This window comes from Vombatus ursinus, unplaced genomic scaffold, assembly GCF_900497805.2.
Source record: "Vombatus ursinus unplaced genomic scaffold, bare-nosed wombat genome assembly UNPS02011014.1, whole genome shotgun sequence".
Lineage (NCBI taxonomy): Eukaryota > Metazoa > Chordata > Mammalia > Diprotodontia > Vombatidae > Vombatus > Vombatus ursinus.
Genome location: NW_020950792.1, coordinates 1993240 through 2016222, shown reverse-complemented (window position 1 = coordinate 2016222; position 22983 = coordinate 1993240). Strand labels below are relative to the sequence as shown.

The following is a 22983-nucleotide window of genomic DNA, read 5'->3' as shown; positions in this document are numbered from 1 at the left end:
GTATTAGTGGAAACAGGAAGAAAAACAGGCGAACAACAACTCACCAGGCCAGGGAGCCTTAAACAACTACAATCTCTATTTCGCCTCCATTACTCACTCATTACAGCATACCAAGAATTATAAAACAATGTCACATATCCATACATATAGGGGCCAGACCTGGATATACACCAATGTGGATCATTTGAAAATTATATATATTATGACCCTTCACCTGCATGAAAAAAGGCACAATCTAAAGATAACCTCCCTTGAATGTTACCTGCCATTTTTACATATACCTTGAAAAATTTATCTTTATAATTAATAATCTTTGTAAGTTAGCCAGGAAAGGTTGTAGTACAATCACTTCCATTTTACATATGATCAAACTGAGGCTCAAATTAAGTGGTTTGTCCAAAGCTGCTCAAATAGTAACAGTCCCTATTGTATAAAATGACACACTTTTTACCCATTTCACCTTGAATGTAATTCCCAGTCATAAGCCCTTTGCCCTGATGGAGGGAAAAGAAAAACATCTTTGTGCCAGGGTGTACACCTTCTTCATGAAGCCTTTCCAGATTCACTCAACTGCTAGTGCCCTCTCTCTCAAACTACCTAGTATTTAATTATTTTATTTGTATTTGTATTCTCTTTATATTTCTTATACCCGTACTTGATGTCTCCCCTATTAAGATGTAATCAACCCCTTTGCAAGTAGGGATTGAAGCAGTATTTGTACTTGTACCTCCAGGACCTAGCACAGTGCAGGAACATAGCAGGGTATTTGTTACAATGGTTTTGTTTTTCTCTCTTTTTCAATGGGGTAATTTAAAGGTAGAGGGGGAACTGGAATAGGGCTGCCAAGAAAAAAAAAAGGAAACAAAGAAAAGGTCATTTAAGTATTTTAAAGTACAAAAAAGAATAGAAGAAAGGCAAAATTACAGAGAAACCAGACAATACATACAAAAAAGAAAAGTTATCTGGACCTAGCAGATTCACAGTTTCACATACAATTCTTTTTTTTCCCAGTTCTACTGTATACATGGAAACGTTCATTTTACTTGGTGTTTATTAATATCAGAATTTTTTTTTAAAGTAAGACAAGTACGGATAAGAGGGATTTCCAAAATCAAATAGTAAGCTGTTCAAACAATCTGGGATAAGCTTCAATCAGTGACCAAGATTATAAACAACAAACAAGTTGTAATACTATTACCAATCCCACTGAGACTGGTTGCATCCAACCCTGCCATCATTTTCAATAAACAGGACTAAGAAATTACCACTTTGTAACACAGATAAGAACTTGATTTGGAAACTGATATGAGGAAGGCTAGCATTTTCAGTTCTTTTTACAACTTCATCCTAGTTGGTTATGATTCTACTACTACACTGCCTAATCAGATAATGGAAAAGATATTTGAACAAAGAATCTTATACAGAAAGCAAATCAAGAGTTTAAGAAATGAAATCACTAATGTCTAAAGTGGGCAATATTTCTTAAAGTAGTGAATGTGAAAAATTATTTTCAATTAAAAGTATTAGCCTCGTTATCAAGTTACAGAAACAATCCATCCCCCGTCAACAGAATTTCCAATGATCATGTTGGGGTGGGGTTTATATTTTTCCTAGCTGTCATACACTCCACTGATTGTTTTAGTAAGCACAAAATTAATTTAGTGCCACCTGCTGACTCATTAAAAATTAGCCAAAAGATAGAAAATGGCCTTCACAATTATTAGCTCATTTTTTAGATAAATTTCTTGTGTCACTATAAACCAAGTGAGTTTTAAAATGTCTTTTGCCCAGATTCTTTTTTAAATACAGACTTTATTGAGAGAAAAATATATTACTGCATCATATATTAGCATGAAATTATCAGAAATATAACTTACAATTTGCTTTCAACCCAATGATGGTAATAGCTTCTAGCAAGCCTATGGTCAGAAATATTCAGATTTCAACTTGGCTTGATCTGACCCATAATGAGAAATATACTATATCCTATAATAGCTTCCTTGAAACACATGTAATGTAATGTAACTTTACTTCCAAAAAAAAAAGGAAGATTGGAGGACTTTCACAAATTCTGACTTTACAAAAGGATTCTCCGGTTTTATAGAAATATTCCTAAGATGATCCTTCTAATTATGAAGTCAACTTAAACATAATGTATTATACAAACAACTTACTACTATTGCATAAAGTAAAGAACACATAAAGTCACTTACCTTCCGATAAATCATATGACACATAGCTACTCGAAGCTTCATTCCTGCACACTGTACATGATAAAAATATAGGTGGTGCAGTATGGCCAAAACAAGCGTGCAGATGGACAGAGCAACAGCATAGCCATAGGCCCAATTCAAAGCTACATTATCATGGGGATCATAATGTTCAAAATATTCAATAATTTTCCCCAAAAATATCGGTTGCACTATTTTGGTGCTTTCCTAAAAAAGAAAAAAGAAACAAGAAACCATAATTAAGCAAAATGTAAACCACAGAATCCAACATATCAATTTTTCCCCACTTTGGTAGAACAAAGTCTTACTATAATGATTCATGATTCATTGTGGCATGGAGGTTACTGGTTTCTCAAAGGCTATGTAGCACAACAGAAGCTAGAAATCACAGATATAGAACAAAAGACCTCAGGGGTCATTTCATCAAATGGTCTTGGTGAATATGAACTGGGTTATGAGTATGTGTAGGATTGGAGAACCAAGTTAGCCAAGGGCAGAGAGCTCACCAAAAGGTCTTCTAAGTCATAACATTTTTCACCCCCTACAACTGAAATAATGTGGAGGTGGAATTGCAATCTGAATATATGGAGGTTGTACACCCATACTGCTGGAATCACAGAGCTGTGGGCAGTTTCACTGGGTGCACAGGGGGGGAAGTGGTTAGTGGGGAGGGAGCTAACAACAAAAATTTCATTTTATTAGAAGTTTTAAATAAAGTCTTTGATTAAATTCTGAATTTATTACTACCCTGGGGAAACAGTTTCTAGTTTCACTAAGAAATCTGTGGTATCTTTATCACAGGATTAGAACATAAGCTATAAAAGGCTAGGAGTTATTAGGTTCTTTGTAGTTCCAAGGACATTGTGAAGGGTAAATATTGCCTTCAGTATCTTAAAAATTGGCAGATCTCTTCAGTTATAGATTTTAGAGATGTAAGAGAGCAGAGAATGGGGAGGATGGGGGTGGGAGGAAAGGGACTTGTCCCAAATGAGCACAGACCCATTCTCTCTCCCTTCCTAGCTCCTTTGCACTGCCATCTTCAATTTGGGGTTTCATTTGTCAGTTAAGTTAAATTTATGCTGACCTTAGAATAAGAGCATAAGCTACCAAATGGCTGGCCAAGGGTATTCTCCTCCAGTTCAGACCGTGCATTAATCCAGGACAAGGTGAGCACAAGTCCAAAAATTATTTTAAAACAACTGCCAACCTTAGAAGGTTCTTGTTTTGGTAGGTATGATCAGACAATTCATTTGAAAGAAGAATTGGGGGGGGTGGTCAGGGGGATGGACATTCAGCCAACCGCATGCTCCATAAGTCAACAGTAACACAGTAGCCAAAAAAAGCTGACTGAATATTACATTTCAGTGTAAACTCCCATTAACAAATTCACACTGAAGGACAACTGGGGTCATATTATTCTTATATTCTGCCATGTCAGATTACCTCTGAAATATTTCATTCAGTTCTAGATACCACATTTTTGGAAGGTCATTAGCAAGCAGGAATGCATTCCAAGAATGGCAATATGGTTGGTGATGGAACTAGAAATCACGCTATACTAGGACTGGTAGGAAGAACTGGGCAGATCTGGCATTTTTTTAAAAAAAGAGATTTAATTGCCCTAAATATCTGAAGGGCTATGATATAGAAGAATGATTAGTACTTGTTCTGCTGGGTGCCAGAGGGCCAGAACTAGGAGAAATAAGTAAAAGTTTCTAAAAGGCAGTTTTTAAGTCAATATACAGAAAAGTTTCCTAATAATTAAATGCAATAGATTGCCTCAGGAGGTAATTGAGACCCCTATCAGGAGAGGTCAACAAGCAGGGACTAGATAACTTGTCAGGAATTTTGTAAAAGGGATGCGTGTTCAGGCATGAATTGGTTATATGACCCGTGAGATCTCTTCCAGTTCTGTAATTCTGTGTACGATCTATGTGCTACTCATATTTCTACACATGCCTAATAATTAGGCAGCTAAGGAAAAGGGTGGAAATGTTCCCCTTTGGGTTTGAGTCAGACTCAAGGCAGCAGCTGATAGGTCAAAATTAACAACAGTTCAGACAAGCTATAAACATGAGATTCTAATAAAATGAAATATTAATTACAACCAGAGACCCCAAATAAAGAGAAGAGAATTGGCTCACTAAGGGAAAAAAAAATTCTTTCCTATGACCTAGACTCAAACTCACTTAAAGCTGCCAGGACCACACAGGCTTTCTAGTATTTTACCACAAATGTGTCCCATCTATCATCTATGCCCAAGTAACTCTGGCATCCCCCTCTAACTCAGTCTTCCTCTCTTTCTCCATAAAAGAAATCCATACTTCAGACCCAAACTTCATATTTCAAACCCAATATTAAAAAATTAGGACCTCTAACTTCTATCTCTTTGATTCAAGTGGCTTTCCAATTAAAAGGCAGGAAAAATCAAATACAAGTATTCAAAATTCTAATTTTAAAAATCTGGTCCTTACATCTGAAATTATAAGATTTAACTACATTGAGATCTTCAGAAGGGTAGCCTGGCCTTATTTTAACTACCTAGAAAGCATTCATTCAATTACAGATGTTTTTCTGCCAAATCTCAGGTTTGCTTATTTTCATCCTTCGTAGAGTAGTTGAAAGAAAGAAAGCATTAATCAAGCACGAGCTGTCATTATTAATTATTGTGCTTTTATGGAGATGGAATGATTATAATGCTTATGTGTCAGAAGTAAAGTTCAAGGGCTGAATATTACAGCTTTGTTCATCTGCTTTGTTTATCATTCTTTGATATCTGTTTTTCTTTCTGGGACTTTGGGACTCTTTTTTTCTTCTTTGTATAATGAAATATTTGTGTTTGTTGATGATTAAGCTCATAAAAAAAGGAAAAAAGTATATTTTTTCTGATTATGTTTTAAGGTTTTAACTCATTGCTTTTCCTTGTGAGGGCTCTAAACAGATTGAGACTTTAAAAACCTCCATCATATCTTCCTATTTTGTATACAAGGATATGTTGACTGGAGTACAGGTCTTTTCTGAATTCTTTTTTTAGTCAATTGAGGCTGGATTTGAACCCAGGTCCTTCTGACGTCAGGGCTGGTGCTCTATCCACTGTGCCACCTAGCTGCCCCCTGAATTCTTACTTAAGTGACTTTTGCCTAAAGGAGGAAAAATAAAGTTCATGATTACTATGCTATCTGTTTTGTAAAGCTTTAAATTTTTAAAAATCTGTAGGTCTTAGTAGAGAAGCTGAATATTTTGATACTTAGTTCTAAATCTAGTGTTTTCCTTCTAATAACTATTTTCTACGTGTCCAGTCTATTGCTTGCTTTGTATATATTTGTTTGTATGATGTTTCCCCCAGTAGACTGTAAATTCCTTGAGGGCAGTGACTGTCTTTTTTCTCTTTTTGTATCCCCACTGCTTAGCACAGTTCCTGGCACATAGTAGGTGATTAATAAATGTTTATTGATTGATTGATACTTGAAATAATACAAGTTGTTACTTAAGTATTTCAAATGATATAAATGTTGAAGAAGCATTGGTTCTCCCTTTTAATAAATGGATTGCAAAAGGAAAATGAATAAATTTATAATAAATGTTTCACAGAATTCAGGCTCTCAAAGCAAACAAATGGCATGTTTGAATTGGAATCTATTGTTTCTTTTTTGAAATCTCTACCTTAAAGATCAGATGCAGTCAATTGCTTTAAGAAAATGTACTGGGGGAGCAGCTAGGTGGTGCAGTGGATAGAGCATCATCCCCGGATTCAGGAGGACCTGTGTTCAAATTCGGCCTCAGACACATAACACTTACTAGCTGTGTGACCCTGGGCAAGTCACTTAACCTCCTTGCCCAGCCAAAAAAAAAAAAGTTAAAAAAAATGTACTGGGTCTGTTCACTCTCAGGTGGTAATAGTCCTGAATACTGCTCTGTTCTAGTTTTAGTCTTTCATTTTTAGAGTGCTTAAGAAAAATGGAATATATATATTATATATACATATATAACATATGTGCATATATGTATATATGTAAATACTTCATATACATATATGTATCTGCTTCATATTGTGCATATATGTGTGTATATATGTATATATTGAATGTATAAATGTGTATATACATATACCCATATATATAATGTATACATACACACAATACATACACACGTATGTGTGTGTGTGTGTGTGTGTGTGTGTGTATTCACGCATTGTGTGAACTAATGTAAAGTTCTAGGAAGTGTAGTCCCCAGTGGAAACATGTTCTTCGTAAGACATGCAATTCTCAGCTGAACTAATTCTCCAAAATGTTATCAGCAGAGTTACAAAAATCCCAGTGAGAATTTAATTAATCAATCACAGTCATAGCACTATCCACTCCACATAGTTTGGGAATCTAATTTAAAGCCAGTTAAAGTCTCAAAGCCAGAGATGAAAATTACTTCTTTTGAAACCAAGCAAAGGCCTTCACCTTCCTACATTCATCTTGAGAAGATTAACATTTCTTTCCAACTTCTCTAAACCAGCAAGAATCCAATAGCCAAACTGGAGAGATTACAGGGCAAGAATATCAGACTTAAGGTTTCCTTTCTGCTAGAAACTCAAATTACCTAAAACAACTGAGCCCCACATTTACATCAGTATTATATTGGAACCTTTGTCAGGTGTATGCTTTGTATGACACAAAGGTCAAAGGAACATCATCAATTGAAGTTCATACGTCAATCTGGTCCCTGTCAAATTTCAAAGTAGAACTCAAAATAAAAAATGAGAAGTCAAGCACCCTAAATGATTATCTAATGTTCTCTTCTTATTAGCTCAGACCAGGGTGTTACATATGATTTTCTCATTTGTGCCTCAAAGCACTTTGTGTTCATACCTGCAGGGAAAACATTTAGACAACTCAGAAACATAGGCTCATCAAGCTAACAAATATTCACCTATCATCTACAACCACAGAATCTCAAACTCAACCAGAAGTTGAGGGGAGAAGTTGGGGGAGTGGTGAATAAACCTCAGATAAAGATTCCTGTGGGCCTCAGCTACTGATTTAGAAAACCACACTTCTTTTTTCTATTAACACATCCGCACATTAAAATCTGGTTTGGGCCATATTCAAGAGTGTTAGGGGTGCTGTGTGGCTCATGGGTCATATGTCTGATGCCTCTGACTTACAATCTAAAACTCTTCTAAGCACTGATCCCAAAGACCTTGCTCCAAATCTAGGGCAAACACTGGGAAATGGAAAAGAACTAAAGATCATCCAGTTGCCTCATTTTACAGATAATTTGACAATCTAACCTCTAGAGAAGTTGAGGGCCTTGGTCAAAAATGACACAGGAAGTCCAACAGCTGCAAGGATTTGAGGCCAGTATTTCTCTCACCAAATCCGATACCCTTGGCACTATACCAAAGGTATCAAAACCCAAAGGCAGCCTGACACATTAAACTGTAACTGGGAAATGTATAAATAAAAACATACTACAGCAAAGATAATGTCAATTTCTGGTTTTCTAAGTCAATATGCAGAGATCCCATTTCTGTTTGCGTTTGACACCACTTATCCATGGCTATTCTTGGCATCACTGTGAAGTTTACTATTAAGTACATTGTACTCTTGGTAACTATAAGCAAATAAAAATATGAAACTATCTAAGGTATAACATGAAGCAGAGTAAAATTGGGGGCATTTCTTAAACATGATTCAAACTAAATGCACATATTTTAAGGTTAAATTATTTCACCTCTATAGAAGTTTTGTGGCAAGTCAAGCTGCATGTTATGTCTGCTGGACAACAAGAAAAGGAAAGGACGGGGAAGGTGGCGGGGGCGGGGGGAAGAGCATGGGATGACAATTGTAAACCCTTACCTAGGGTGCAAGAAAGAACCATGTCCTAGCTGGTACATTCTCATCTGAGCATTTCACAGTACTTATAACACACCTGACTCTTTCATACAACCATCCCCCATTCCCATCCCAAGTCCACTCTGCATATTACCCATCTCCCAGGGTTGTTTTAAGGCTAAAATGAGATAATAACTGTAAACCACTTAGCATATAGTAAGCTATACAAATGTTAACTGTTATCTTTAGTTCAATGTTTCTCTTGTAATAAATGCATGCCAAAAAAAAACTACCCACATATAAGAAACATCACCTCAATCAGGGTAAAAAGTCCCAAAATTAAATAGGGTTTCCAGTAACACTTTATAATTGCTTTGGTTAAAGAGGGCTTTCTGGATTCTTTTTCTGCTCTTAAGACTTCTTTATCCCAGTACCTAGGAAGCAAAACAAAAAAATCAGGTAGAGTTATTGATTGGGATAAAGAAAAGCAGTGGAGTTGTGAACTGATCTAACCCTTCTGGAGAGCAATTTAGAACTATGTCCAAAGGGCTATAAAACTGTGCATACTCTTGACCCAGCAATACCACTTATAGATTTGAATCCCAAAGAGATTATAAAAAGCTAAATAAAAAGTTGTTCCATTTGCTTATTTTTAGATGTAGTACACCTTCTGAGTACTCTATCAATACTGACAATTGGTTGTCAGGGCTCATCCAATAATGCTTTGATGAGGAGGAAATCTCCCCTGTTAGAAAAACAGAAGGTGCCAATATAATGGCTTTAAATCTTACAGCTGGGAAATTAGAAACTGTGGATAAGCCCAAAACAGTATATTATACCACAAGCACAAGCTTAAAGCATAAGCACAAGTGACATAGCAAGGCAACGAACCTCTCCTTTGAATTTTCCTATCCATCTTTGTTATACAATTTTCCGTGCATGCATATCCTATTAAAATAGAACTTCTTTGGGGGCAGAGCCTATTTATCATTCTGAAACTTTGTCTTTCTGGGCCTAGCAATGTCATAGAAGGAGGCACTTCTAATTTAATGTAATAAACATTTGTAAGAATGCCTAATCAAGGTAGTAGTAAATAGAGTGTTTTCAAGCGCTTCTGGAATCACTCAGGAGCTCCACCTGCTCTGTTCCTCCTCTTCTTAAGGGGACCCCATAGGCCACTGAACTGGATTTTGCTCCAGGGTACTAAGTAGTTCAAGCCTGAGCAGAAGCCTTAAGGGTGTATGGCCATGGAGTATGGGAGCATGAAGATCTAGGTTTCACTGAGCCCAGGCCAAGAGAGCAGGCCTACGGAAGAAACAAGTCAATTGCTATTTTTTTTAAGTTTTCAAAAGCCACTAGGCAGACTCACTTTTCTGTCTCTCCTTTTTTGCTCCCACTTTCTTACCCTTGCAACTCTTCTCCAAGTGTTTTCGAACGATCCTCAGGAAGCAATGAATACATATCATCTTCTTCTAATCTCCGTTTATGACCAATTTGAAATAAGGGATTTAGCCACCTGTTAAATTAAGAAGAAAAAGAAAGGGGGTGGTTAACATCCAAAACGGTAGACTTTGTTTAATTAATCACCTACCATTATGGACAATTTATTTTTCTAAACATGCAACCATGTATTTTGGATTTTTCATTAGTCACTGTCCAATGCCAGTTACTGACATACTAATAATTACTATTTGTACCTCTTCTCAAAGGGTGGTTTCATTTTTATACTATACTATAATATTTACAACAGTTTTTTTAGTGGTAACAAAGAAATGGAAACTGTGGGGATGTCCATAAATGTGGGATTGGCTGAATGAGTTGTGGTATATGAATGTGACAGAATAATACTGCACTGTAAGAAATGATAAAAGACATGGTTTTAGGAAAAACCTGGGAAGATTTATACGAACTAATGCCAAGTGAAGTGAGCAGAACCAGGAAAAGAATCTATACAGTGATAGTAATATGGAAAAGATAATGAACTGTGAAAGACTAACTCTGATCAAGCCAAGATCTACCACAAATACAAAGGATTCATGGGAATAAAGATTGCAGATTGAAGTGTATTTTCTTCTCTCTTTATTTTTCTTGCTTTTTTTCTTCAGAACATGGATAATGGGGATATATGTTTTGCATGACTTCATATGTATAATGTGTATTTTATTTCTTGTCTTCTCAACAGGTGGAAGGGAATGGAGGGAGGAAGGGAATTTGGAATGAAAATTAATTTTTAAAAAATATAATCTCAATGTCTTCAATGAATGTTAAACAGTTAAATAAGAAAATAGAGGGACCAGGAGCAAAATGATTCTGTTTTAAGGGTTTTTAGAAGGAGAAAGAGAAGGGGGGATAAAAGGAAGAATACCCTAGCACAGAAAGAAGAAAAAAAGTAGAAGGTGTTATCTATTATTGATTCTTAACTTGGATGAGGTGAGAATGGACAAAACATGGAGGAAGGGATGGTGGGGGGGGGAGTGAGCATCACTTTCATCTAAAACAGAAAAAGGAACAGTAAACACATACATAGGTTGTAGGTAAACACATACACAGGTTGTAGGAATATGTCAAACCCAACTAGGAAACAAGCAGGAATAGAGAAGGAGTGGGGTTAAGAGGGAGGATAATATTGCAGTGGGAATAGTAACAAGGTAAATATATTTTCTATCCTTGAAGGGGGTAAGAAAAAGACTAAAGTCTAGAAGTGTGCCTCTGGAGATAATCATTTCAGACAATTAAGGAATAACTGAACAAACTGTGGCACATGATATAATGAAATATTGTTACACTGTAAGAAATAACAAAAGGGATTGGTTCAGAATTCAGGAGTGGGGAACCTGCGGCCTTGAGGCCACACGTGACCCTCTAGGTCCTCAAGTGTAGCCCTTTGACAGAATCCAAACTTCACAGAACAAATTCAAGGATTCGTTTTGTAAAACTGAACTCAGTCAAAAGGCCACAGTCAAGGACCTAGAAGGTCACATGTGGCCTCAAGGCAGCAGCTTCCCCACTCCTGGTTCAGATGATTCTGGGTGGCATAAACTGATACAGAGTAAAGAAAACAGAACCAGAAAGACAATTTACAGAAAAATGGTAGAATTCTGATCTGGGAGGTAGGTGCGATTAATATGCCCAATTTACACTTGAGAAAACAGAGACAATCAGAGGTTAAGTGATCCACCCAAGGTGATACAGCTTATAAGTGTATATAAGGCCAAAACTGAACTCAGGTCTTCCTGACTCCAGGCTTAGTACTCAACCTGCTGGGTCACCTAACTGCCATTAGGCAATTAATATAAACTAGTTAATATCTCAAATACTTCCAAATGAGAAAGCAGAAAATACCAGTAAAATAGCATTCACAAAAACCCACAATTTTATAATGCTACTTTTATTTTTACAATAATATAATCTTGTTATGATGTATATAAATCCTATCTGTGTACGCACACAAAATACTTTAAGTCTCTAAGTTACCTATCCTTCTAGAAGTCCCAGGATCTTTAAAATACAGTAATGTGTGACCAAAATCCATCCATTTCTAAGACGGTATTGCATTTCAAGTTCCTTTTCCAGAAAACGGAGTAATAACTTGTGTGATTAAGAAGCGATGACAACACTAAGTAAATAATATCCTTGAAACCATGGGTTCCCTTCCAGATATCACAACTCAAAACTTTTTCCTCTATACTTACATTCCAAAACCTCAAAATGCCATGTGCTCAAAAGTGATACTCAAATATAATTCTTCATTTCAAAGCAATTCCCCTCCTATATGTGCATTCTCTAGAAAAATATCTCAAATTGGGTCAACTGTTTCACAAGATCTAAGATTTAGTAAATAAAGTTACTAGACGCACAGAGTTACTTGGGCAACTAGAGGTGTTAGCGTGTAGAATTTGGTCTTCTTGATTCCAAGCCCCATTTTGTAAATCTGTCCCTATGCTTTTTCTTGTTATTACTGTTTTAATAAACTGGTTCCATGTCTAGAACACACACACATATATCTCTGCTCATCTTTTCTCCTTCATATGTTGTTGTTCAGTCATTTCAGTCATGTCCAACTTTTCGGGACCCCATTTGGGGTTTTCTTGGCAAAGATACTGGAGTGGTTTGCCATTTCCATCTCTAGCTCATTTTACAAATGAGGAAACTGAGGCAAATGGGGTTCAGTGACTTGCCCAGGATCATACAGCTAGTAAGTGTCTGAGGCCAGGTTTAAACTCAGGTCTTCCTGACTCCAGGCGCCTGGCGTTCTATCCACTGAGCCACCTACCTGCCCTATGCTTCATATGTTATCTTTCTCCATATCCAAGCCTGTCTTTTTTGTCTCTCACAATATCTCTTTCATCTCCTTCCTCCCTGTCTGCACAGGCAGAATCCAAGTTGTTTCATTTATTCATTATCAAGAAGTCTTAACTTCTCACCATGTTCCCTAACTCTAGCAGAATACTCTCAGAAGACAACTTGTCTTCCATATAATTTCCTACCTATATATCCTAGCTTCTCTGATAATGCCAACTTCAAGTCATTTGTCCTGTTGCTCCCATAATATTAAAGTATTTCTATAAAGAGATGAATATATATATATATAATACACACACAGATATATATGAGAGAGAGAGAATCATGTAACTGTTAACCACTTCCTCACAGACCCTTATGTATATTTAAAGAAAGGCCTAAAATGAACAGGAAAGCTTGTCTCTCACACAGACTTCTCTTTTTGTTTTGTTCTGAAATTTTTATTATCATACAGTTATCTCTTCCACATTTTGACTTTCCCCATAGAGGTTTCAATATATCATGGGTCAATACAAGAAATTAAGTGCAAATTTTAGGGGAGTTTTGCAGAAACCACAGACAACATGCAAAGGCTAGCAGACAACACAGAGCCTATGATCAAATACTTAACCCAAATTTTACAAGGTATTGTAAACACTCCAGAAAAGAAAAAGAAAAAAATTCAGATTTCTTCTCAGTACGAAGGGAGAGCCAAAAAATTTACGCATATTTTCCAGATCATCACCCAGACTTCTCAAACAATGTCATCTCCTTTTTCTCCTCCTGTTAGCAAACCCAACCTTTATATTCTCCCATATTGTCCCTAATATATTCAAAGTTCCATCCCCTGCTTCTTCACATGCCATTTTCTTGTACGTACAACTTCCTGAAATTAACAAATAGGTCTACTACTACAAAGCAAATAGTCCAAATGCCCTTCCTTCTCTCCCCATTGCCTACCCAGTCCCACAAAACCCACTGACATTGACTTTGCAAACTGACATTGCAAGTCACAGGGCTTAAGAATGGCTGTTGGGAAACCTGACTTACAGTCCAGATCTGCCACTAATTTTGTCACGTGTAAAACTGGAATTAGAATGCTTATGATTCTGTGATTTGGCCCTATTCCAAATCTCTGGCCATCTACCAGTCCCTGTTCTAAATTCAAACTTTTCTTCCAAAACATTAAATTTCATCCCTCACAAGGAATGACAGAACATCTTGCTCCCAGACTATTCTTATATTCTGAGACCCTTAAACACTAAGGAATAAATTTGTTGTTCAGTGGTTTCCAACTCTTTGTGATCCCATTTGGAGTTATCTTGGCAAAGATACTGGATTGGTTTGCCATTTCCTTCTCCAGATCATTTTAGAGGTAAGGAAATTGAAGTAAACGAACAAAAATTGAAGTGACTTACCCAAGGTCACACGATATAGTGTCTGAAGCCAGACAAGAACTCACAAAGATGAGTCTTCCTGACCCCAGACCTAGTGCTCTAACCACTGGGCAACCTAACTGCCTCCAGAAGTAGTGTCAAAAAAAAAAAAAAGAAACCCACTTAAACTTACTTATTATAGGCCTATACCCTATCCTCCTCTGAACCACCTGCTCCAACTCATTACCCAACCAAGAATCCCTTTTACACCATCACCAAATGGCTATCATCTCTGATCATACATCTCTTGAGTAGGTTTGTTGACTTACTCAGTTATGTCCAACTCTTCATGACCCATTTGAGGTTTCCTTAGCAAAGATACTAGAGTGGTTTGATATTTCCTTCCCTAGCTCATTTTACAGATGAGGAAACTGAGGCAAACAGGGTTAAGTGACTTGCCCAGGGTCACACAGCTAATAAGCGCCTGAGGTCACACTTGAACTCAGGTTTTCCTGACTCTAGGTACGGCACTCTATCAGCACCACCTAAGCTGCCCTTGAGTAGGTAGTAGGTAGGTATCTTTTATTGACTATAAGCTGGCACTGGTAACCTTATACCTACCATGTGTCTTTCTACTACCCTTTGAATTGTTTCTAATTGTACACACATAGTAGGTACTCAAATATTTGCTGATGTAATCATTTTTACCAGGCACAAAGGCTTAAAGTTGTAAGCTCATTTAGGCAGTTATCAATTTTCTCTCCTCCTCCACACCCTATTTAATGCCCTTTCTCTAAGAATCCAAAATACACATTTACCAGGAATCTTATTCATTCTTAGGAAAAACAGAAACAAAAATATCTTTCTACAGAAATGAAGAGGCAGCATGATGGTGTAAGAGGATGGAGTGCTGGACCTGGAATCTGGACAACCCAATTCAAATCCTGCCCAAGATACTTAGTCATGTGACTCCCGTCAATTCACTTAATCCTTCCACAGCTTCAGCTTTTCATTTATAAAATAAGGGGGATGGATTCAATGGTCTCTAAATTTTTTGCTCCTTTGTGTATCCTTGAGAAAAATCAAGGACACCTACCAAAAATAAGTTTAACAAAACTACAGGATGAGTTAAACACTCACAAAAATTAATTGCATTATTGGGAATTTGTTTAGTTTGACTACATTTTCATTACAAGGGTTTCTCCCTCTCTCTCATTAGGGGTGGAGCAGAATACAGAGTTAGTGATAGGAATAGAGATAGGGTCCCACTCCCTCTCCAAAAAAATAGAAAAAAAGGAAAAGGATCACTGAAGAATTATTTTAAATACACAGAAGAAAATAGAAGGATGGTCAGAAGAAAACACAGTAGGACAGTAGTTTCATTATTTATTTATTATAATTAAATTTATTCTATTAAAGCAAGCTTTACATAACAGAAATTCACTTTCATTTTCCATGCTCTTTTTCTGCTCTGGTTGGTTGGTTGGCTGGTTGATGTCCTTCGTTCTTGCAGGGGACTAAAATGGCATCACTATGTTGGAGTCAAGGTATAATGTGTCCCACTGTGGCTGATCAGACCAATACAAGCTCAAAATGCTCTACCACAGGTCAGGCACAAAAACAGTTCGTGTGAACATCTGGGGTGGATTCTCTAAATTTGCGTACCTCATGTTTCTTTTGAGCTACTTCAATTCTGCTTTGCTCACTGAGCACAGCAACTTCTTTGATGCAGACACACCGTGTTGGGTGGTCTTTTGCCAGTGCCTCCCATGTCATGCAATCAATTCCAAAGTTCTTCAGAAAGAACTTGAAAGTATCCTTGTGCCTCTTCTTCTGACCACCATGTGAGCTCTTGCCTTGTTCGAGTTCTCCACAAAAGTCTTTTAGGCAAGCATACATTTGGCATTTGAACAATGTGGCCAACCCATCAGAGTCGCACTCTCTCTGCAGTAGAGTCTGAATGCTTGGCAGTTTAATTCAAGAATGGACCTCAGTGTCCAGCATCTTAATATGCCAAGTGATCTTCAGAATCTTCTAATAAAATTCAAATGCAAGTGATTCAGTTTCCTGGCATGGTGCTGGTATACTGTTCAAGTTTCACAGACATACAACAGTGAAGTCAGTACAACGGCTCTGTAAACCTTCAGTCTGGCAGTCAGTCTAATATCTCTTCTCTCCTGCACTTTTCTTCGGAGCGTCTCAAACACTGAGCTAAGTTCTGGCAATACATGCACCAACCACATTATCAATGTGCACATCCCTGGAAAGTATACCGCCAAGGTAAGTGAACTTATCCACAGTATTCAAAACTTCTCCATTTGCTGTAATCAATGATTCCTCATATAGATGGTATGGCGCTGGGTGGTGGAACACCTGTGTTTTCTTGGTGTTAATTGTTAGGCCAAAATTAGCACAAGCAGCAGAGAATCGATCCACACTTTGTTGTATCTCAGCTTCACAGGCTGCAATGAGTGTACAATAATCTGTGAAAAAAATCATAGACCAATTCTCCCTCCACTTTAGTCTTGGCATGTAACCTTTTCAAGGTGAATAATGTACCATCTGCAGTAGCTGACTTTGATGTCGTGTTCGTCCTCATTGAAGGTGTCTGACAACATGGCTGAAAACACCACGCTAAAAAGCATGAGAGGAAGCACATAGCCTTGTTTCACTCCATTAGTGACTAGGAAAGTGAGGGCACATTGCCCATTATGTAGAACCTGGGGCAAACATGCCGTCATTAAAATGATGTACAATACTAACGAACTTCTCCGGGCAACCAAATTTTGGCATAATTTTCCGTAAGATCTCACGACTAACAGTATCAAAAGACTTGGTCTGATCAGCTCTTCTGCTCTACTTTGTATATGGAAATACTCTGTTTATTTGGTGTTGATCAAGTTCTGAATAAAAAATTAACTGCATTTTCATAATAGTTATTGACAGAAAATACAAAAGATCCAATCTACAAAAGAAATAAATACTGAACACTTCTTTACTCACTAATAAAACACCTATCTAATCAGAGAATATAAAGTTTAACCTAATATAAAGTTTAAAGAACCAAGAATTAAATAAATGAAGAAATATACCTTGCTCTTATAAAGATTATATTACTCCCTAAATTATCATACAGTGAGTGTCTTTGCATTTGACTAAACACAACGATTTAATCCAATCAATAGATGAAAATGATATAGAATATTTTTTCAAAACCAAATTAATGAAGGTAGCAGACCTATCAGATTTTTAAAGTATATCATACAGCGGCATTTATCAAAACTGTATGGTTGGGTTAAAAAACAGAGGGAATGATCAATGAATCAGTCATTCCAGAAAAAATACAAAAATTTAATTTTTGAAAAAAAAACTAAAAGCAAATAGAACAGTGTATTTATCTATTTTTGCTGTTTAGGGATGATAAATTTGTGAGTAGAAGAAACTGAGGGTGTTTTCAAAGTCAGGTAAATTTGAAAGATGAAATGAAAAACATTTATAATTGTTACTCAAATATAACAAGATAGACCTCAAAAGAGAAAAGCAATAGACTAAGAAACTATGTGACAAACACCACTGACAAAATCATCTAAAATAAAGAATTTCTAAATATGTAAAGCATAATAGCAGATATGATAGAAATACGTATTAGGAAATTAAAGGGACCGTAAGGCCAATCTACTTGAATCCTCAGCGCCCACCCCTTACTTCCAAGGAAACTAAAGCCCAGAAGCTAAATAACTTTCCAAAGGTCACAGAGGAAGCAAAGAAAAATGTTTAGCTTTGCTATAAATTATAGGAAAGAAAATGTAAACATCAAATCAACAAAAATAAGTAAAAAAAAAAACCAAAAACATGAAGCCCACTGCTGTCAGGGCTTTGGAGAATAAAGTTACACTTACACGAAATATCACATCACTGAAGGCACAGAAGATCAATTTAATTTTCCTGCTAAATGTTGGGGGAGGGCACCAGAACTTTTGAGAGAAAGCTGCTTAGCCTTAATTTGATGGCTAGTCACTCACACAGCACTTTTAATATTTATAAAATGCTTTCTTTACAAACAGCTCTGTGGGGTATGTAGTGAGTTGCAAAGGTGTTTTGGGTAGGGTTTTTCTTTTTAAACTTGTTTTAAGCAGGTTTTCAATACACTCAATATTTAGTCACATTCTCCTACAGCAATGCTTATGACATTCCAATATTCCAGCTGGCTAATGAAGAAATCCCTCTTTGGTACTACTCTCCTTGCCCTTTCGTTCACCAAGCCTACTCTACAAGTACACTTGGTTAATTTACTGGCATTGCCCCCCAAAGAGCTTATTTTAACAAGGCATAAACTGCCAACAAAAGAGCAAACCTCATGTGTTTAAAAAGAAGACTAGATGTTGTCATGTCCTCTGAGGGGATTATAAGAAGGCAGTTGGGGGTGGGAAGTTGCCTCTGGCTTATTTGTCACCTGGCCTTCCAAAGCTGACTCAATCTCCAGGGAGAGGAGCCTTGGAGTCGGGAATTCTAAGCACCCAGCTTTCCAACGCCTTATCAGCAGCATTTGAGCAGAGGCCTTCCAAGGCCACAGTGACAAAGGTATCTTCTATTTTACTACAAGCCTAGCCTTGTTCTGTAAGCCTTTCTGATAACTTTCCAAGGCCATGTGAGATATTAGAAACCTAAGAGTTAATGAACCAAAAGTCAAAAATTTATGGCTTTTCTATTCAAAATGAAACACTGAAAACAACCCAAATGATGAATAGAGCAAGGACTATAATAAGCAAACTATGGTGTATTTAATGTAATGGAATATTGGACAGACAATTAAAATGGCAAATATGTGGGCCTTGTTAATGAAGGAAATGGTTTCTATATATGTATGTATTTATGTATATATTATATATGTTATATATATAATAATGTTATAATACGTGTCTATTATGTGTAAATTGTAATATACAAAATTATATACATATATTGTAATATAATATACAATATAATTGAATAATATACAATAATACTTATAATATAATATGTTAAAAAATCAGAATACAGCTGTAAAAACATCTAAGAGAATATCAGCAAAAGTTTGAAAGGAATACAGAAGGGTGTGAATCTTTTAACACTGACTTCTCTTTCTCACATGCTATTCTTTTTTTAAATAAAATCAGTCCACAATTGAACTTTTCTAACAACTCACCTCTCATTAACTCCTCTATCAAAGTCCAGGCAGTCAATGACTGACTGCTGTCACAGCAAACAGCTATGATAGATTACATTGGCCTAAGAGATTTCATATGGCCTGAGTGCGAGCAAAAACAATGCACATCCCTGTGTATCAAGGACAGAGTTGTAAACAGAGAGCTCCAGGTCAACTGAACACCAACAGTGTCATATAACACAGAGAGTGCTAAAGGATTAGAAGTGTTAATTCGTGTTACTAATTGGCTATGTGATTTTGAACCGGTCATTCACAACCCTCTCTTGTGCCTCAGTTTCCTCATCTGTAGTATAAGGTTCCTGGGCTGGATGATCTCTCAGGTTCTTGACAACTCAAACTACCATAATTCTTTTGCCAGGGGTAAAGGCCCATGAAGGACAGGACTAAAAAAATCAACAATAATAATAATAATAATAATAACTTTTATGGTATGTTACATATTACAAGGAACCTTAGAGATCATTTCGTCCAACCCTTATATTTCACAGATGTATCTGCCACAGTTTTGGTTTTAACAGAATGACACAGATCATTAGGAAATTTTTTAAAAAGCTAAGCAAATATCTGTACAACCTTCTACACCTTAGAATTCTGTGGTTTATCAAATTGTATTAAAGCCCCACAACATCTTTCCAAAAACTTAAGGAAGCAGCTATCAATCTGGAAAACTCTTCTTGAAAATTACTTGAAGTTCTCTGAGTTGCAATGGAAACCATTTCCTGGGGATTATCCTTTACGTTTATTTTGAGGTTTTTACTCCAGTTCTGCTGGTAAAACAGATAACCATTCCGACAAAAATTAAATGTCATACAGTGTGTCATGATGTCCCCAGACCTTGGATGAAACTGAAGAAGAAAGGTTAAGGCCTGAATTCCAGAAGAAAAATCACATTCAATCCAAACCCTGCTCTTCCATTCAGTTGATGGAATCATAGTTCTTCCTATACACAGCCTGGAGTCACCTTGGTCATGTACTACCCTTCCCTCTCCTGATATTTATAAAATATACAACATTGTTTGGTTTTTAAAGCCCTTCACAATCTGGCCCCTTCCTACTTTTCTCTCTTTTTTTTCCTTTTTCTTTATTTTTTTGGTGAGGCAATCAGGGTTAAGTGACTTGCCCAAGGTTCCACAGCTAATAAATGTCAAGTATCTGAGGCTGAATTTGAACTCAGGTCCTCCTGACTCCAAGGCCGAAGGTTTATCCACTGCACCACCTAGCTGCCCCTCAGTACTTTTCTTATACTTTACACTTCTTACACTTTACTTCCCTCTACACAATCTATAAGTCAGTAACACTGACCTTAGGCTGTTTCTCCAACATGACAATCTCAACTGCCAAGCATAACTGGAGTGCTCTCCCTTCTTGCCTCCCCACCTCTTGGCTTCCCCAGCTTTCTTCAAAGCTCAAATCCCACCTCCTCCAAGAAGCCCTTCTATCTCTCCCCAAGGCTAGTGTCTGCCCTCTGAGATTACTTCTCATTAACACTTTACATAGCTTGTATGTACACAGTTGTTTTGACTGTTGTCTCCCCCACTGGACTGTAAGGTTGTTGAGAGAAGGCACCACATTTTTTCACTGTTCTTTGTACACCCACCACTTAGCATAATATACTTACTATGCGCCAGTCTTTAAACATTTATTACAGATGCTAGACTTTACTTGTTCACTACTTGTACCCTCAACATTCCCCTACAACCACCACCACCACGACACCATCCCTTGTAAGGTCCTGTGAATTCTAGGAAAGTGCTGTATCTAATGTAAGAAAACCTGAGTTCAAACTCCAGATCCAAGATCTATTAGTTGGGTGACCCCAGGTAAATCACTTAATGGTTCCAAGCCTCCATTTCTTCATCTATAACATGAGAAGAGTTGTACAATCTAACTACTTCAGAGTGCTGTTGTAAGGAAAATACTATGTAAGATGTGAAAGGGCTGTGGAATATTATCATTTTCTCAAAATCAATCAACAACTACAAGTCCGTCACTTGGTCAATGCAAGTTGGTTAAAATCAGTTGTACATACAAGATATATGTTCGTTTGCCCTTCATTCTCAAAGAGGACCATGACATCAGGAAGATGATGCTAAGACTTGCAAATAAATTGGATTTGAGTGAAGGAGGGCTGTGCAAGGGCACTAGACTCATTTCCACTTTCATTACTACCACCCTAGTTCAGGTAAACGCCTATGGTAGACTCTTAACTGGTTTCCTTGTCTCTGGTCTTGTTGTTGCCATTCAGTTGTATGCGACTCTTCGTGACACCATGGACTATCGCATTCTAGGCCCTTATATCCTCTACCATCTCCAAGTCTCTCCAAGCTCATGTTCGTTGTTTCTATGTCACTATTTATCCATCTCATCCCCTGTCATCCTCTTTTCCTTTTACCTACAATCTTTCCCAACATCAAGGTCTTTTCCATGAGTTTTCTCATTATGTGGCCAAAGTATTTAAGCACCAGCTTCAGTATTTGACCTTCCAGTGAACAGACTGATTTAGTCTCTTCCCCCTCTCTAATCCATCTTACATAGTAATGTCAGAATTATCTCGATCCTCGGATAAGCTTTCGTCACTTTCCTGCTTAAAAATAATTAGTGCCTCAATTTAAAAGAAAAAACAAACTCCTTAATCCACCATATAAGGCTTACCACAATCTGGATTCAATCTATCTTCCCAAGTTTATTTCAGGGCATTCCCAGTCATGCTCTCTGCTCTAGCTAAAGTGGACTAGTCAACATTCCCTGAACTTATCCTGGCCTCCAGGATACACAGACTGTCTCCATTCCCTGGAATACATCTCTTCGACCATCTCCACCTACTCATTTCCTCTTTCCCTTTCAAATCTCAAATCAAGTGCCACCTCCTTCAGGGTGCCTTCTCTAACCCCACCCCCTTACCTCCTTATATCTATTTAGCCACTGTATTGCTCTCTCTTGTGCATATTTTCCAGCTACCACTGTAGTTACTTATGTACCTCTCACTCCTACTCATCAACCACTGAAAGGTAGAAACTGTGTTTTGTTACAGTGCCTGGAACAGAGTCTTGAATAAAGTAGGTGCTTATAAAGTGTTAGAAACAGATTACCCCCATCTCCCCCCGCCACCCTCCTGCATCCTTATTCCTTCCTCAAAAAATTCTGTCTGTAGCTCAATGTCTTCTTTCTACTCCCAACACCAACCTCATTCTGGGGAACTTCCAACATGCAAGCTGAGGGTCCCTCAACTATCTATCACTTGCCAATTCCTAACTCCACTCAGTTTCAACAATCTCCTACTCTACTCCACCTCAAATGGGCAAGCCCTTGATCCTGCCATTAAACACAGATGTTCCATTTCCATGTTCATGAACTCTGAAATCTCATTATCAGACCATAATCTTTGACATTCCATCGTCCCCCATTCCCCACAGCTCCTAACTTTAATGCCTTTCTCCATCCTTACTTTGACCTCCAATCCTTCCACTCCACCGTTCTTTCCCAGACTATCACTCCTACAGCAGATACACTTTCCTTCCTGCCCCCTCTCAACCTCTTGACAAATCAATTCATCACTATACTCATCACACACTTTACCAATCCCCGTCTTTGGACTACACCCTTCCCTCTTATTCACATGTGTTAAACTGAGCTAGAAGAAAATCGTGAAAACCTGCTGATGGGATCCACTGCAAATTTATGCTACATAATCTCAACTAAACCCTCACCAAGGAAAAGTAATCCTTTAAAAACTCTCTAATCTATATCTCCCTAACTGATTTACTATCTCACTCACTACAGTTTCCATACAACTCAAATTTCATCCGTCCTCAAGCTTCTCATGCAACACCTCCCCTTAACTCCTCAACTAAGGACTAAAAATTTGAGGCTATCTGCTAAGAACCCCCTCTTCTCCCCTACTCATCTCATTCAAATACTTTCCCCTCCCCCAGCCTCTACTTAACTAGCAACAGGCGGCCTTTCTCCTTATCAATTTCTCCCTATCTATTGGCTCTTTCCCTAAAGCCTAAAGAGGTAAGGAACCTGCAACCTCATGGCCACATGTGGCCTCTAGGTCCTCAAGT

At 37.4% G+C, this 22983-nt stretch overlaps 1 protein-coding gene across 1 annotated transcript in view; it reads right to left on the bottom strand.

Moving 5' to 3' along the window:
- The window catches only part of ABCC4 (ATP binding cassette subfamily C member 4), a 261117-nt gene that overhangs the window by 199815 nt on the left and 38319 nt on the right, over positions 1 to 22983 (bottom strand). Inside the window, exons 2-4 of the mRNA XM_027855684.1 lie at positions 9462 to 9572; positions 8370 to 8490; positions 2214 to 2438 (exon numbers count right to left, since the gene is read on the bottom strand). Coding sequence (XP_027711485.1) covers positions 2214 to 2438; positions 8370 to 8490; positions 9462 to 9572 — 457 coding nt within the window. The remainder of the gene's footprint in view (positions 1 to 2213; positions 2439 to 8369; positions 8491 to 9461; positions 9573 to 22983) is intronic.